This window comes from Callithrix jacchus, chromosome 10 (assembly GCF_049354715.1).
Source record: "Callithrix jacchus isolate 240 chromosome 10, calJac240_pri, whole genome shotgun sequence".
Taxonomy (NCBI): domain Eukaryota; kingdom Metazoa; phylum Chordata; class Mammalia; order Primates; family Cebidae; genus Callithrix; species Callithrix jacchus.
In genome coordinates, this window is record NC_133511.1 from 5,938,760 (window position 1) to 5,956,928 (window position 18,169).

The following is an 18,169-nucleotide window of genomic DNA, read 5'->3' on the forward strand; positions in this document are numbered from 1 at the left end:
GAATTGTTACAGCGAGCTTTAACCTTTTATCTACTTAAGCATTGCTTAAGTCTTAATTAAAGTGTGTTTAATACTTAAGTATTTTGAAAAGTTTTAAAAATGAAAATTTTAGAAACCAAAAAAATACACTTTTACACACAGTGTGCTTGTATCTTTAGTAGACATCAGTACATACCAAATGTTTTGTGTACTTAACAGGCTGGTCGTCTGATGATAAGGAAATTAGTTGCAGAGAAATTGAATATCCCTTGGAATCATATTCGTTTGCAAAGAACTGCAAAAGGAAAACCAGTTCTTGCAAAGGACTCATCGAATCCTTATCCAAATTTCAACTTTAACATCTCTCATCAAGGGGATTATGCGGTGCTTGCTGCTGAACCTGAGCTGCAAGTTGGAATTGATATAATGAAGACTAGTTTTCCAGGTAATGTGGCGTTGTTGTAGTACAGCAGTTAAGTGTCTTGATGCCTCAGTTCTTATCTATTGAGCAATCTCAGGCCAGGAGATGTGTTAGAGATATTTAAGTTTGGGTAAAATGTCCTCAGCACACAAAGGTAATGGAGAGCATAAATCTGAAGAGGATGTATTTCTGTGAATATTTACAGAGTTATACATAAATAGTGCATTATCCATTACTGGGGATCCATGTAATACTTTGCCTAGAGGTAAAGTGAAATATAAAGATTTTCTTTTTGAATTGTTCTTCAACTTATTTCACTTAAACATTAACCACAATTTTTCAGTTAATTGTTAGTTTGCTTTTTTAAAGAATCAATAGTAAAGTACATTGTAGTCCTCATGTGGAGATAACATGTACAGTTGACCCATGAACAACACAAGTTTGAACTGCCTGGTTCCACTCGTGAATGTTTCTCAGCAGTCGGTCCTCTCTGTACCTGCAGATTCTACATCCACAATCAGACACTTATCAAGATTCCATATTTTCAGGATATGAAACCTGAGGATATGGAGGGCTGACTTCATATATGCGGGTTCGACAGGGCCACATGCGCAGATTTTGGTATCTGAGGAGGGTCTTGAAACCAGTCCCCAGTGGATATCAATGGGCAACTATTTGTTCTGTATCCAAATTCAACTCTTTTTAGCACATTTATATAAGTAAAAATGAGGAGCGAGCATTATTAAAATATTTAAGTTGCTTATATGTTGCTCTAGAAATTTGTTACTGGTGGCTTTAAGGACCACTAATATTTATGGGGTTGAATGTACTCAGGCAATTTAAAACATACTAAATTCAGGTTCTCTTAACTATTGTATACTTGTCATCACTAATGTTTAGTGAACACTTAACTGTGTGCCATGGCATTTTACATAATGCTTTAGATATATTCTCTGATTTAATTCTCTCAACTACCCTATGCTGCGTATACTGTGATTTTTACAGAAGTAATAGGCTAAGAAGAAAGCTGTTAGTAAGAGAGCCCACATCTTCCTAATTTCGTAGTAAGACTGTCTAATCTCCATACTCCCTGCACCGTATGTGGTTTGAATATGTGGTTCTCTCAGTCTGTAAGGCTTATATTAATTTTATCTCCCACTCCCATTTATGCATAGAGAACTCCTGTTGTTAGATTTCACCTTAGCCTTACTTTAGGGAAGCCTTTGTGAAGTCTTCAATCTAAGCTAGGTTCTTTTGTTGTAGGCTCTCATAAAATATATTTTCTTTATTATTAATGTATCTCAGTTGATTATTCATCAAGATGATTGTCTTTTCTTGATACCTGAAAGCAAGAACCATGTTAGCTACATCAGAGTTTGATTGCTATCACATCTCTTAGTACCTTGCCTAGTACATAATAGTAAAATATTTTTCAAATGAATGAATAAACATTGTGCTGTTAGAGTATGTGCTTTAGTGTGGCTGTGAATCTCTTCTCTCTTTTGCTTTTATTGTCCTTACCTTGCGTTTTCCTGCTGGCTACTCTTTCTCTTACCTGCTCATAAGCCTTTCCAGTACAACTCTAGTCTCAAGTTTACTCAGAACAAGGCCCCACTAGGGATTTTGGAAACCTTATAATAGCTTTTGATCTGACTCCCTGGATAAGGGTCAAGGAATTTTTTTTTAACTTCCTGAAGTTGTTTGCTACATTTTTAGTGATGTACACAGGTGGAATTTTCTTAGGAAAAAATCTAGTATTCAAGAGGGATGTAACTGGTAACTGGCTTACTCTAAAAGAATTGTTGCTATAGAAGACATAACCTTATCAGCTTTCTGCTGTCATTACAGGAACTTTTTCTAAAATCAGAAATGGAAAGCTCATTGTTTGTTAGAATGCAGTCAGCACTACACAGTACATTGGCCCAGTGGGTTGGTATCTGCTTGGGCATGATACCTCTAAGAAACAGATTTTATTACCAGTTAACTTAACAGGCAGTGCTGGCTATGGTCACTGCTGGATAAACAAGTAATAACTGAAGCTTTTAATAAATGATAGACAGTTGAGCAAAAATTTAAGATTTAGTTTTTCTGTTAATTATGTTTTATTAGATCTCCCCTCACAGGCTTTTTTTTTTTTAAATCTTATTTTACTTATCACAATGTCTAGGCCTTTTTGTCTAGGCCATATTTCTATGTCCAGTAACACTTAAAGGAAGAGATATTTTCTAATTGCCACTGGCATTATTACCATGCCACTGATTTCTGAAGAATGAATGATGCAGCATGATTTCTTTAATGAGGATGGGAAGTAGACACTGGCTTCCTTCAGTGGAGATTCTTTGAATTGCTCTACTTATTGCAGTAAGTAAGGAGATTAAGCAAGGGATTTTTTTCTAAGAGTCTTGTCAAATGATGCTAGGCAAAACTTAGGACAGCAGCAAGAGAAGTACTGTGTTTTGTACTAGGTGTCATTACTAGATTGTCAGCTCTGAAGACGGAGATGGCTTTTGGGGGTTATTATTAGTGCATTGAAAAAGTCAATTCCATTACTTTACGTTGTTCTGGAGGTAAAAATTCTGTAGGAACTTGGAGAGTCTTTTCCTTTCATGGTGCACCAACCATTTCTACCGAGTGCAGCTCAGTTCCCTCCCTCTACCTGTTGTCCCACTGCTGCTGTGGCAGCACAGGAGAGAAGATACCTAGTATATAGCCTACTATGTGCCAGGGCAGTACATGCTTGCTCTTAGGGAGAATGGTGTTTTCCTTGTCTTCATCCTAATTTACTACCGTCATTTGGAAGATTTTGGTTGGTTTTCCCTTTATTTTCTAATTTTTTCTATTAAAGCTGTTAACAGTGATAAGCATAAAGGGTAACTTTTGAATTGTTTAGTTTTGTGAACATATTTACAAAATAAGGCAAAATAAAAGAGAGAAAATACATGAAAATTACAATTGAAATTTGGGAAAGGACCAGAATTTTCCCCCCATGGTTTTACATGTTCATCTTTACATTTTTAAAATAAACTTTGCTGGATTTTTTTTTTAATGCCTTTGAGATTTAAAATCTGTAAGTAGTTTTATAAAGGTGACACATCACTTTGTACTCTGAATTCCTTACTGGAAAACCAAGTCTCCACCCTCAAGGAGTTTTCCCCCTTCCCAGTTACAGGTGGGTCTTTTTCCATTGTCCGTAGTATTTAATTGTGTAGCTAGTATTTCTTGAGCAACTCCTACAAGTGTGTAACACTGTATTAAATGCCTAATAGGTATTATTTCATCCTCTTAAGACTATTGTGTAAGTACTACTGTTAATTTATATAAAAGGTTAAGACATTTTTACAAATTGACTTCAGCTAAAAAGTTCATTTATTTAACCACTGCTCTCTACTGTATATGGCCTCTCAGTATGAGATTTTATTGATTCCTATTAAAAGAATTTCCAGATAACAAAATATGAAAAGTTCTGTGAAACTGGGTTACATACGTTTAAAGTTGTTATGGAAGAACTAATGACTAGGAATATGAAAAATATAGTAAGAAGGGCCTTGCCTTACCATTTTCAGAAACATGTGTTAGGTTATAAACTAAAAAGGGTATGATATTAACGAAAGAATAGACAACTGGAAGACTTAACCTTAGAGCCCAGGATATATACATACTTCCATTCAGTGGCTAAGAGATTATTTATTAAATGGTGCTGGTAGAATTGGTTAGTCATGTGGATGTAAAACATACTATATACACAAATCTGGAGGAATTAGAGGCTTAAATGTAAACAAAAATTATAATTTTAGAACAAGATATAGTTGACTGTGACCTTGAGTTGCAGTAAATCTTTTTATGTATTTATTATTTTCAAACAAGACAGAATTCAGAATTTATCAAAGAAGTAATAGATATTTTAATTTTTAAAAATTATATTCCAAAAATATAATAAAACACAAAAGATAATAGAATAAGGAAGATTCTTACAACAAATTTGGTAAATAAAAGTGTCAGTATCCATAATATATAAAGAGTTTCAATGTAGAAAATATTAATAGGCACCTTACAGAAGAGCAAATTCAAGTAGTCAGTAAGCTGTTACCTTAATGATTAGAGTAATGCAAGGTAAAGTAACAAGGAGATGCCCATCAGATTTGTGGAAAATTGGTAAAACACTGGAACTTGTGAAATGTTGGAAAAGAACAATCATACATAGGTGGAAGCACTAGAAATTGCTACAGGCTTTTTGGAAAACCATGTTAAAATTGAAAATACACATACTCTTTGATTTAGTGATCTTGTTTATGGTACTGGATCCAAACAATTTGTGAATGACAAAACCTGAATGCTGGTAAGAGAAATTGGTTAAATAAATTAATGGTGGATGCATTCTACAGATAATTATTAGCTGTAATAAAAGAATGAGTTAGGTCTATATGAACCTAAAGGGACTTAGAATATATATATATATATTTATTATTATAAAAGAGGGTTTTGCCATGTTGTCCAGGCTGGTCTTGAACTCCCGGGCTCCTGCCTGCCTCAGCCTCCCAAGTGCTAGGATTACAGGCGTGAGCCACTCTGTCCAGCCAGTATCACATTATAGAAAAACATATATAGCAGAACCTTATTTTTTTAAAAAACAAATGCCTCTCAATCCCTTTAAAAACCAACTATCTAACATAATTTTTTAAAACTTAGAAAGTTATAAGAAAAAATTTCAAAAGCTAAAAGACTTAGGAGAAATATTTTTCTCTGAGGTAAAAATTCTCCATGAACCTTTTTAATTTTAATTTTAGGAGAAGATTGTCCTTATTACTAAATTCAAGTTAAAAACATGCAACTCTATCCCCTAAAAATCCTTAATCCTCCTTTCCCACAAGCATCAGTAACGAAAGAATCTATGTAGGAAGCTGTAAATAGACTAGCTTTTACAGAAAATTGAATTGATGATATCTAGGATAAATCTGATAAATCTGAGAAACATTTCCAGAATGAAGAGGAATGAATAAAGAGATAAAGAAGAATGAAATAGAGATTTGGTTTATGGAAATATACTATTGAAGAAGATGACAGATTACATGTATAAGACACAAAAATGAATTATTTCATAGGAAACTAGAGATTTGGGATAAGACAGATTTAGTTTCAGTTTAAAAAAGAATAATAAGAAGTTTTGGAGTTAGGTAGTGGTGATGATTGTATAATGTGAGTGTCCTGTATACCACTGAACTATATACTCAAAATGGGTGAAATTATAAATATTATGCTGTAATAGAGAAGAAATCATGCATAGAATATCAGCATTAAATGTTGTACAAAGTGGAGCAGTTCTGCTAGTATCCAAAAATAAAATAATTTATCTTGAAAGAAACCAGAGCCAGTTTAGTCTTAGATTTCTTTTCTCTAATAATAATAGGACCATAGAATCATCTTTCTAAATTTTGGTGAAGGTATCAAAATCAGCCAGGATGCTCATTAAAAATACAAATGCCTTGAAACCACTGCGGATCTATGGCAGTCAGAATTTCTGAGGGTACATCAGGGTTTTTTCTTTCTTTTTTTTTTCATTTGACCAAGTTTCCCTCTTTGTGGACCAGGCTAGAGTGCTGTGGCACCATCTCTGCTCACTGATACCCCTGCCGCTCTGGTTCAAGCAATTCTGTCTCAGCCTCCAAAGTAGCTGGGATTACAGGTGCCCACCACAACACTCGGCAAATTTTTGTATTTTTAGTAGAGACCGGGTTTTACCATGTGGGCCAGGTTAGTCTCGAACTACTGACCCATCAGGTGATCTGCCTGCCTTGGCCTTTCAAAGTGCTGGATTATAAGCCTGAGCCACCATACCTGGCCGGGTTTCTATATTTAGACAATATTCCCAGTTGATTTTTAGGCATCTTAATGTTTGGAAAACACTGTATTAGATGTAATTTACAGAGCTAACAAGAAGAAAAATTGTAGCCCATTTACCAGTTTTTATGAGTGATATTATCAGAAAGTCATTGCCTCACACTATAACAAAATTAAAGTTTATTAAGTTACTGGAACACAATATAATTGTATAGTCGAGCAAACTTCTGAAAGATGCCTTTTGAAGCTTGAAAAGGTAAAAATAAATCGCAAAGTCAACCGATAGGATGTCATATTAAATCATCTTTCACAAACCAGAGAATATATTCATGGCACATTTGATAGACAGAGGTTAATGTTAAGATTATGAAATACTCCTCTAAATATCAGTGGGAAAACCACTTAAGCCTTACTTGATGGATGTAGGAAGGACTTTATACGTTTACAACAACAGTTGACAAAAGCAGGTACACATTTAACAATGACTTTCACAACAACCTTGGAGCTAATATTTTTTATTAAGTACTTGATAGTTCAAGGCATTTTACACACAGAGGAGACAGAAAAAGTCATCTGAAGGTGAAGACAAAAATTGGAGTGACGCAGCTGCAAGCCAAGGACTGTCAGGAATGAGCAGGAACTAGGAAGAATTTAGTATTATTCTCAATCTGCCCAATTTCTGTGTTTATTTTACAGTTTGAGAACCAGCCATAGAGATGTTAATGTTAAATAAATAACCTACAGGTTGAGTATCCTTAGTGGGAAATCGACAGTGCTCCAGTGAGTTCTTCCTTTGACTATAATTTTGGTGTTCAAAAATTGAGTTTTATAACATTTTTTATTTTAAATTTTCAGATTAGGGATACTCATCTGTAGCTAAGAAGTGATGGACCAGCATCTGAACATTTGACTCCAGGGACATAAAACTAAAGCTCCTAAGGGTACCTGAGTGTGTGCTTCTGTATAATTTAAATTGTGTGCATGTGTATATTAGTTTCTTCAGGCTGCCTAACAGAGTACCTCAAACATGGTGTCTTAAAGTGACAGAAAGTTCTGTGAGTTCTGGAAGGCTGGAAATCAGTCAGGGCGTCAGCAGGGCCATGGTCTTTCTGAAGGTTCCAAGAAAGATTCCTTCCTTACTTAATTCTTCTAGTTTCTGCGCATTCCTGACAGTCCTTGGCTTGCAGCTGCGTCACTCCAATTTTTGTCTTCACCTTCAGGTGACTTTTTCTGTCTCCTCTCTGTGTGTCTATCTCTCCTTGTAAGTTCACCAGCATTGGACAGTTATGACTTCATCTTAACCTGATTACATTTATAAAGACTCTATTTCCAAATAAGGTCACATTCTAAGGGTGGACATTACATTCTGGGATGGACAGAAATTTCAGGAGACATTTTCTGAAGAGAATGACATTCTTATTAGAGGCCATTCACTGGCCCCCTACAAAATTTGTATCCATCTAACATACAAAGTAAATTCACCCCATCCCAGCATCATCAGTTCTCAGCCCATTCCAGCATTAACTCTAAACCTCATTTAAGTGTTAATATCATCAACTCAAAAAGTGGCAAATCTCATCCTCTCAATCATCTAAATCAACTATTCGTGAAACTCGGGTATGATCCTTCTTGGGGCAAAATTTCTTTCCATCTGTGGACCTGTGAAAGCAGAAAAGAAGTCTTCTAAAATACAGTGGTGGGAAAGGCATAGGACAGACATTTCCATTCCAAAAAGAAGTTTGAAGTAAAAAGGAGTCGTGGTTCTCAAACATGTTCCAAACCCAGCAGGGTAAATTCCATTAGGTTTCAAAGCCTGAAAATAAAAGGCTGCATGCTCTGTCCTCTTGGTCCTCTTCTTCATTCCCTGGAGTTCTTCCTGAAAGGATAACATTCGAAGCTCAGTAGTTCTAGCGCTATCAGCCGGCTTCTAGCCTCTGTGTGTTAATACCTATATGTGTTGGTAAACAAGGTAAGAGCAATTGAAGTTTAGGACGGCCTAAATGGTGAGTCTCAAACCTAGGTTGTCATGTTTCAAACTAGTGTTTTCTCTGCTGTACTCCACGAATTGAGGGCTTAAATACATCATTTGACAGTATTTGCAAGTATTATTTGCAAGAGGCTTTGTGCATGTAGTCTGTGAAACCTGTGTTGGCAGCTCAGATAGTTTTGTGTTATTCTGTTTTTGTCTGGGTAAGTTCCTGGACAAATAAGCTGCAGTATGCATACTAACTCATATCTTAGAAGACCTTCACTTCTCATAGAAGCAAAATTATATATAATTCTATTATATACAGTTCAGTACTTAGAAAATGAAATCATTAGAATTTCCGATATGATTTATTATATGAGGCTGAATTTTGGTACTTTAAAGCAGGCACATAGATGGGCATTGCTTCACTCCCTTCCACTTTCCCCCAAAATGACCAGCCCATTCTCCTAAAGACTGAGGTACTGTTATATATACATATTGGTGACCTTGTTTTGGAGAGGGATTCATGGAGGTGGGCCTTGAGGTTCTGGTTGGTACCAGTAGGATTTTTTTCATGGGCCTGCAGTAGTGGCTCAAGGCACCGGATCTAAATGATCTTGTAGGTTACGACTGTTTAAAATAAAGCGTTAGTTGCTGTGTGGTCCTGGTTAGTTCGTTGTTGCAGAATACAGTATCTAACACTGCTCTCCCTAAAGATCAAGCTATAAGATGGAGGCTCAGGTTTTTCTGAACTTGACTGGTGATCCTCTGTGTACATAATGCTGTTATTAGAATTTGCCAACATATATGTCCAGTAATTGTACTGTCTTCAAATAGTTTTCAGGGACAAATTCACTGTTCTTCCTAATGATTTTTTTTTATTCCAGTTTCCTAGGTAAACTGTATTTAATACTTAGCAGAATACTTGCCCACTGTATATCCACCACAGTGCCACAGTGTGGTGCTGCTGTGCTTTGGCTGAATATTTACAAAATCACTTTGCCTATTGCTGTCAAATTTTTATTTTGTGGACTAAAGAAGATGTTCTCTAAAGTATATGAAAATGCACTTGTATTGGATAGTTTTTTAGCTGTACATAATGAGTTATATGATTGCTTTCTAGTGTGTGCCAGATTGATTGCCTTTTATGTTGATCAGTTTTTTATTAGCATGCTTATTTAATTTTTTTCCTTGATTGCCCCATCTTATTTAGTTAAGAATCAAAAGGCTTCTTGGAGGTTATGAAAAAAAATTTGAAGAAACCAGCAAGCAGAATGACACTATAGATAACAAAAGGCATATCTTTTTAAATGCAGGTTTTTTGGATATTACACTTTCTCTCAAAATATGTAATGCAGTCTTCCAAACCAAAAGTAGTATATTTCTCCCACTGTTATTACTTATGCTGTTTGTGCCAAAATCCATTCAAGAGGAAACAGTTTATGATTTTTGTAGATACAGTGTTCCCAGTGTTTAAAATTTCCAGATTTACTTTACTTCAGCTTTCTGTCTTTACTGTCTGTAAGATGTTGTTTATCAAGCCTGTATGTACTATTGATACAGTGAACAAAACAGTTTTTATTGAGGGGCTTCTGTTAATGTTAGTCTCAGAAAGGTGTTGAGGAGTAAGCACCAGACAATCAAAAGGATTTATGGCACCGAAAGGGGTAATAATTTCTTGCCATTGAACTCTCAAGATCACAATTCAATATTCCAGTCCCTGAAAATGAGTGAGGATCCTTGTCTTGATCCATAGTACCACATACCAGCAGCAGGATCAGCAGAAATATTTCTTGATAACCTAAGAGGAGATAATTTTGACTCTTGAAGCAGGAGTACTGGAAAAATCATAAGTTTCATGAGAGAACTGACTTTTAATGTTTTCTACACTTGAGATGAGTGTGGGAAAGGTATTTGGTTACTGCAGGAGAAACTGTAAACTCTCTAGGAAGGTAAGGACCACTTCTGTTTTGCTCATCATGATATTCCTGGTACCTAGCACTTGTATATTTTTACTGAGTGGTCATAATGGAATTCTAATTGTTGAATTCTCATAGAGAGAAGTAGTGATTAAATGCCAGTGAAGTATTAGGAAGGGGGCATTCAGCATCTTTTTTCTCGACATATTTCACATAAGAAATGCGCATAGAGAGTGTAGTATCAGCTATCACTTTCAGAGTTGCATTAACCATTTGAGAATGTCAGATTTTGGAGTCGGGTATTTTAGAAGTGGGAGTTGGAATAAACAACCCATGTTAACAGAATCCTCAAAGGGATTACCTTCAAAAGGTTTTCTGTAAAATAATGTAAGAATGAACTAAGAATACAGGGCAGTAGAATATTTAGGAAGGAATTTAGCATATAATAGTTAACATTTATGGATACACTTAGTAAATGTTTGTGGTTTACCTGCCTTGGAGCAGGCTTTCTTATATGCCTCTTAGGCTGTAAGTATAAAAGGCAAGAACAGTGATGAGTTTTTTAAAAATTTAGTTGAATATGTATTTGTGTAAATATTTACACATTCTGCATATTTGTATAAAAAAAGAATGGTGGTAGAAAGTTTGTGCTTGGTGGTAAAGACACACAAGCACATAATTTTAATGTTTTGGAAAATGCATACTGGAGGCCTACCATGAATTTTAACATGTATCTTACACTTTAGTTCTGGGAATCGGATCCTTTGAGTTGTATCTTTTGTCATTTATTTTTAGAATGCTATGTAATATTTTTTGTTATCTATGAAATAGTGGCACTAAAGATATGTTTCAGGTTTTTAAAAATAAGCTTATTTTGCAATTTAACCACAAAAGAATAATAAAAATATTTTTATTTGGAGAACTTATATTAGAAGACAAGTTGGAAAACACTTTGAAGAAAATAAGTATTAATTTTTTAGCCATGGTGATAATGTAGAATAAAAAAACAATTTTCAGCTTTCTACTTACTTTCTAAAAATTGTAATGAAAGAATTATTCCCTTTTCCCCCCCTCTGTTACATAACAAAATAAAACTTTAGAATAATATGGCTTTATTTTAGGAGTATTTTTAGTGGGCTTCTGATAAATATTCTTTTATATAAAAAAATTCTTGTTATTTATAACAGCTTTGTCTGCTAAAATTTATCAAAACTTTTTAGGGCATATATTGATGCAACCATATGGTTTTCCTGCTTAATTAATAATGTACAGACTATCACCAGTTCCTGTTTACTACTCTTGTGTTTCTGGGCTAACCACTCCTTGTCATGGTGTATTTACTCTTAATTCTCAACTTGCTTTGACTTGCTGAGATTTTGTTTAGGATTATTTAAAATGTATTCAAACGTTTGGTTGCCCTGTAGCTCTTCGGAGGGTGCTGTCTTGAACAGTTTTAGTAATAGAGCAGACTTTTATTTTTTAACAGAACTGCTATTTTTAATTTTATATTTCCTTAATTGACAGGTCGTGGTTCAATTCCAGAATTCTTTCATATTATGAAAAGAAAGTTTACCAACAAAGAATGGGAAACAATCAGAAGCTTTAAGGATGAATGGACTCAGCTGGATATGTTTTACAGGAATTGGGTATAATTCTAATTTTGAAAACAAAAGTCTATAATGATTCCATTATCTTCACTTAAAATCAAAGTCCTTTGGTTACCCAGTAGTGTCCAAAGAGTGCTTGAAGTAAATGGGTGATTGCTTGAGAACTTTATGGAATTTTATGCACAGTATTACATTATAATGACATTTCATTTTAAGAAAATTTAACCTATATGTAATGCTCAGTTAGAAAGTACTTAGAGCTAAAACAAAACATTTATCACCATTTATAAATAATGTTTTCTGTCATAAAGGAACTAATACACATGAAGTCTTGTGTAACAAACACTGATATGTACACTACATGCCAGAAAACATTACTTCAAGCTCTTGCTAAGTTAGTTAATTTAATGTATGTAACAATCCTATGAGGAAGGTGTCATCATCGTCACAGGTTACACATGAGGGGACACAGGAACAGAGAGCTTAAATGATTTGCCCTAAGATCATGTGGATGGTTTGTTTCCATGCTATAAGGGTTTAAAAAAAAGCTTATAATCATATAGCCATAATGTAGTGTAGTGTTAAAAGTCCCTGTCTGTTGGGCCTGTGGATTCTATGAAAAATTTTATCTACTGAATTCTAAGAGAAAATGTCTTTCTGTATCTTAGGCACTTAAAGAAAGCTTCATAAAAGCCATTGGTGTTGGACTAGGATTTGAATTGCAGCGGCTTGAATTTGATATATCACCATTAAACTTGGATATAGGCCAGGTTTATAAAGAAACACGTTTGTACCTGGACGGAGAGGAAGAAAAAGAATGGGCATTTGAGGTAAGAAATTGATTAGAATCATTGTAACTAAGAAAATCCATTTTTTATGCATGTATTTATGATGACTTTGGGTAGGCTAGTCACTGAATCCGGTTGCAACTGAATCCCTTGCTGGTCCTCTGAAAGTGAAATCAGGGCTACTGTGAGAGCATATAACATTTATACTAATACTCGAAAGATGAGGCATTGTGAGTTCAGCAAAATAGGAAAGGAGCTTTGCATGTGTGAACAGCCAAACGCAGTCACTTTGGCTGGGTCATAGCGAGGTTGTTTGAGACATTCCAGTTCAGGCTGGTAGATCCTGCAGGTTTTTGGTCAGGTTGAAGATTTTGGTCTCCCTAATGTATTTTGTTTCTGTCACTAGCAGTTCTTGGTTGCTAGTGAGCGAAGCCAACACACACTCATTTAAGCCAAAAAACAGAGTTATAGGTTACTAGAGTAATTCAGTAACGGTCCCCGGTATTAGCTAGAATTAGGGAATGAAATATTCAGAGCCCTTTTGTCTCCTTTTGCCTTTCTATACATTTCGGCTTCAGTTTTCTCCTACCCTTGTTTCCCATTCTGTACACCAGCTTTCTCAGCTTCTCTGGTCTGCATGACAGAAACATAGCTCTTGCATGTATCATACTGTTGCATGTAATAATTTACAAACAATTTACATTTTAAAAATCCAAACAAACTGGTAAACTTGCTTTCTGTCCCAAGCCCAAAAATCCTAGAGAAGGGCGTCCCTGGCCTTGCTTGGGCTAGGAGTTTATCTCTAGACCAGTCACTGTACTGTGATTGGTCCTGCTTGTGTCAGTTGTCCAGAGTCCAGCCAATGGGCTGTAGAACAGTTCTCTGACTTATGAGATCATCTGGTGAAACACAGAATACTAGAAAATAAATGAGACGTTACGTTTGAAATACCAAATATCTAAGTGAAGATGGTAAGTAGGTGAGTGGAATGAAGGGCTGGGCTAGAGGAAAAAAATGACAATTATAATGGTTATAAGTTTAACCATTATGTCAATGGTAATTAAAACCATGAATTTAAAATTAGAACTATGAGATTACCTAAGGAGCAGCTATAAATTTAATCTATGAAGAGAGAAACGCAGATTGAAGCCACGAGAAGTTAGAGGGCCTAGACTAGAGCCCTGAGAACACATATGAGGCAAAGAGGGAGGGAGCGCTAAAATGTAATTTAATGGTTCAACTTTTTTTGACTCTATGATGGTGTGAAAGCGATGATGCATTCAGTAGAATTCATATTTGCAGAACCCACGCAACCATTCCTTTTTTCATTTTCAGTACAGTATTCACTAAATTACATGAGATATTCAGCATTTTACTGTAAATGAGGCTTTGTGTTAGATGATTTCGCCCTTATAGGCTGATGTAAGCATTCTGAGCACAGTTAAGGTAGGCTATGCTATGCTATGCTATGCTATGCTATGCTATGCTATGCTCTGCTATGCCAGGCTAGGCTATGCTATGCTCTGCTATGCTATGCTATGCTATGCTATGCTATGCTATGCTATGCTATGCTATGCCAGGCTAGGCTAGGCTATGCTATGCTATGCTATGCTATGCTATGCTATGCTATGCTATGCTATGCTATGCTATGATGTTCTGTAGGTTAGATGCATTCAATGAATTTTCCATTTCACCATATTTTCTTACAGTGGGTTTATTGGGATGTAACATCATTGTGAGTCGAGGAGCATCTGTACTAATAGTCAAAGGTGGATTTGTGGGGGAGATAAAGAATGACCAAAATGGTATAAGAGAGCAGTGTTGGGATCCAAGGACAAAAACATTTTGAGAAGGAGAAAGAGAAAGAGAGCTGAGTCAAAAACTGCTAGGGGCCAGGTGTGTGGTTCATGCTTGTCATTCCAACACTTTGTGAGGCTGAGACGCCATCTACAAAAAACTTTAAAAATGAAATTAACATTCGTTAGTGTCCAACCGTCAGTTTTTAGATACATAATACCTCTAATTATATGTTAAGCATGATTCTTATTTACCGAAATATTCTATACATATAAGAACTATATTTTACATTCTAAATTTCTGAAAAATTGTTTTAGATAGTTTTAAATTTGCACATTCAGGTTACTTTGTTCTTGTTTGTTTAAAGAAAACACAGGGCTACATAGCAGACTGACTTTGTGACAACTCTGGCAGAGTAAATCTTCTGATACTTAGTCATGTATTTTTCCTATTTAAACATGTCTTAAATGTATCCTTACTGAATTGCACTTTTTGTTGATTTGGGTACCTGAAGGTGTGAGGATAGGAAGAAGAAGATAAAAAAATGAAAGCTCCCTAAGTACGATTTCTAATTGTAGAGTCTTCTGGTGTTTTATGGAAGAATGCTTTAGTAAAGTGGTTTTTCAGTGAAAAGTTCTTTCAGCTTTTAAGTGTTTCTGATTTTTTCTGGTAACTGCCTCAATCTGTATTACATTTTAAAGCTCTCTCCCGCTTTGTCTCATATGTAAGGGATAATAGAAAATTGCATATTGGTTATGTATTACCTGTAAGTTTCCACCATGGTTTTTCATACGTGATACTATGTAGTTAACTAAATGTTTACATACCAGTGTTGCAACCTGATTTTTTTTTACCTGCACTTTATTATACATACAATATTAACATCACCAGTGAAGGACAGATAGCTATCAAGTGCTTCTAGACAGGGCACATCACCTATGTAGTATTCTGGTTAAGAATGCGTAACCTAAATCCAGTCATTAAGAATCATCAAACCCCAAATGAGCAATGTTTTGTTAATAAAAAGCAGATTTGGGGGACTTTCTATTTTCATACGTTAATGTCATTAAAAAAACAAAGGCTAACAAGGCATGACAACCAAATGCAGTGCTTGTCCCTAGTTGCCCATTCCTGGGCTCCTGTTCTGGAGGAGAGATATGCCACAAAGGACAGTATTCGATTAATTCACAGAATTTGGAATACAGTTCATATTTGTTCAGTGTTAAGACTTACTGCAGTTATTAATTGCTGTGGTTATGCAAGAGAATGTGCCTACTAGGAAATACATGTTGAAGTATTTAAGAGTGAAGAGCTAGCATGTCTGTAACTTCTAAAGTGGTTTAGGGGAGGTGGGGAGATACATATATGCCTGTGTGTGAGTGTGTGTGTATATATAGAGAGAAAGAATAAGATTTAGAAAACGTAAACAAAACTGCTCTCTAGGTTTGCATATTTTATAATCTATATTTATTTGCCTTTTATTTTTCAGGAAAGCAAAATAGATGAGCACCATTTTGTTGCAGTAGCTCTGAGGAAGCCTGATGGATCTAGACATCAGGATGTAAGCTTTAGGATTTCTCTTTTTCTAAGAAGCATGAATCAATGTTAAGTTTGCTGTTTATTGAATGAAATAGTCATTTGCCTTATATCAGTTAAAGGGACTTTTTAAGATTGTAGATACAGTAGTACTTTTTATAGCAAATCATTAAGATCACTAGGGATTTTGTAGAAACGTTTTCAAAAAGCATGTTACCTGCTTCTTCACATTCGTATACACTTAAGTATTGCAACAACAAAAAATGTGGTTAGTACTTTCATACAACTCATATTTCCAGTAGATGTTCAAGATAATCTCTATCTTAGTCATCTTAATAGTAATTTATTTCTTGGTGAATTGGGGTTGTGTTGAATAGAAGAGTACCAAGTTGAAGGTTGATAAGTAATGGAATTACCTTGCAAATTGAGTCCACTCCTCCTTTTAAAGTAATATCCTGAATTATTCCCATATTTACAGCATCAAACATGTAAGAGACCTTGTGTCATACATATTGTGGCATCACATGAGTTTCAATTCTTCAGTCACAATGTTTTTATACTTTCTTATCCTATTACCTAGTAAGCAAATGCAGTGGAAAAACTTAGGATCAAAGACTCTTAGCTTGCATATAGTTGTGATTCCGCAGAAGTATTTAAGGAAAACTGGTAATGTTTTAATCAAAACTACATGCATGTCATTATTTTTAGGGAATCAACATGAAAGAATGTAGCATGATCTATATATGTGCATCATTACTTCCAGAAGACTAGCTCAGGCAACATACCACACCTTTGATAGATTAATCACAGGATTAAGAATTCTCCATAGATTATCTTCCTTAAAAAAAGTATGGCATGTTAAAATTGACACCTGTTATCTGAACATGTTCTGACCCAGGTTACTAGTCCTTCTGTTTTTAAATCTCAGCTTCACACTCTCTGCAAAAATAGTTTTTATTTCCATAGAGCTTTATAATTTTTGAAACATTTGCACATTCAGTACTCACTTTTTATTTCCCTGGATAGAGCATGTTTAGGCGACAGTGGCATATTGGGAAAACCTAGCGTACAATTCACAAAATTGGGTTCCAAGCCCGTATCTACCATTTAACCTGTGTTTTGAGCTTGGGCAAATTGTTTGCTCTTCCTGAGCCTTAGATTCCCCATCCATAAAATTGATATAACCATATCACAACATAGCTATGACACCAGTCATATACAGTAAGTACTGGACCATACCAAAGGGCTGTACAAAACCCAAGCACTGTTTATACTAGAATGTGCAGAATGGTAAAGAGGGTCTGCACGGCGTTGAGAATATAGTATTCTGGTGGAGAAGACATAACCTAAATCCAGTCATTAAGAAATATCAAACAAACCCCAAATGAGCAATGTTTTGTGAATAAAAAGTATTCCATCTCAGAATATAAGATACAGTGAACAAGGGCTCCATCTCAGAATATAAGGTACAGTGAACAAGGGCTCCATCTCAGAATATAAGATACAGTGAACAAGGGCTCCATCTCAGAATATAAGATACAGTGAACAAGGGATCCACCTCAGAATATAAGATACAGTGAACAAGGGCTCCATCTCAGAATATAAGATACAGTGAACAAGGGCTCCATCTCAGAATATAAGATACAGTGAACAAGGGATCCATCTCAGAATATAAGATACAGTGAACAAGGGATCCATCTCAGAATATAAGATACAGTGAACAAGGGATCCATCTCAGAATATAAGATACAGTGAACAAGGGATCCATCTCAGAATATAAGATACAGTGAACAAGGGATCCACCTCAGAATATAAGATACAGTGAACAAGGGCTCCATCTCAGAATATAAGATACAGTGAACAAGGGATCCATCTCAGAATATAAGATACAGTGAACAAGGGATCCATCTCAGAATATAAGATACAGTGAACAAGGGATCTATCTCAGAATATAAGATACAGTGAACAAGGGATCCACCTCAGAATATAAGATACAGTGAACAAGGGCTCCATCTCAGAATATAAGATACAGTGAACAAGGGCTCCATCTCAGAATATAAGATACAGTGAACAAGGGATCCATCTCAGAATATAAGATACAGTGAACAAGGGATCCACCTCAGAATATAAGATACAGTGAACAAGGGATCCACCTCAGAATATAAGATACAGTGAACAAGGGCTCCATCTCAGAATATAAGATACAGTGAACAAGGGATCTATCTCAGAATATAAGATACAGTGAACAAGGGATCCACCTCAGAATATAAGATACAGTGAACAAGGGATCCACCTCAGAATATAAGATACAGTGAACA

General features: G+C 35.4%; 1 protein-coding gene across 4 annotated transcripts in view; it reads left to right on the top strand.

Annotated features, from left to right (window-relative positions):
- Positions 1-18,169, top strand: part of AASDHPPT (aminoadipate-semialdehyde dehydrogenase-phosphopantetheinyl transferase) — a 78,504-nt gene that overhangs the window by 57,093 nt on the left and 3,242 nt on the right. For all 4 annotated transcript variants that reach the window (XM_078339367.1, XM_009006709.5, XM_035264418.3 and 1 more), the window contains 4 exons: positions 199-424; positions 11,648-11,769; positions 12,399-12,560; positions 15,805-15,876. In XM_078339367.1, coding sequence (XP_078195493.1) covers positions 199-424; positions 11,648-11,769; positions 12,399-12,560; positions 15,805-15,876 — 582 coding nt within the window. The remainder of the gene's footprint in view (positions 1-198; positions 425-11,647; positions 11,770-12,398; positions 12,561-15,804; positions 15,877-18,169) is intronic.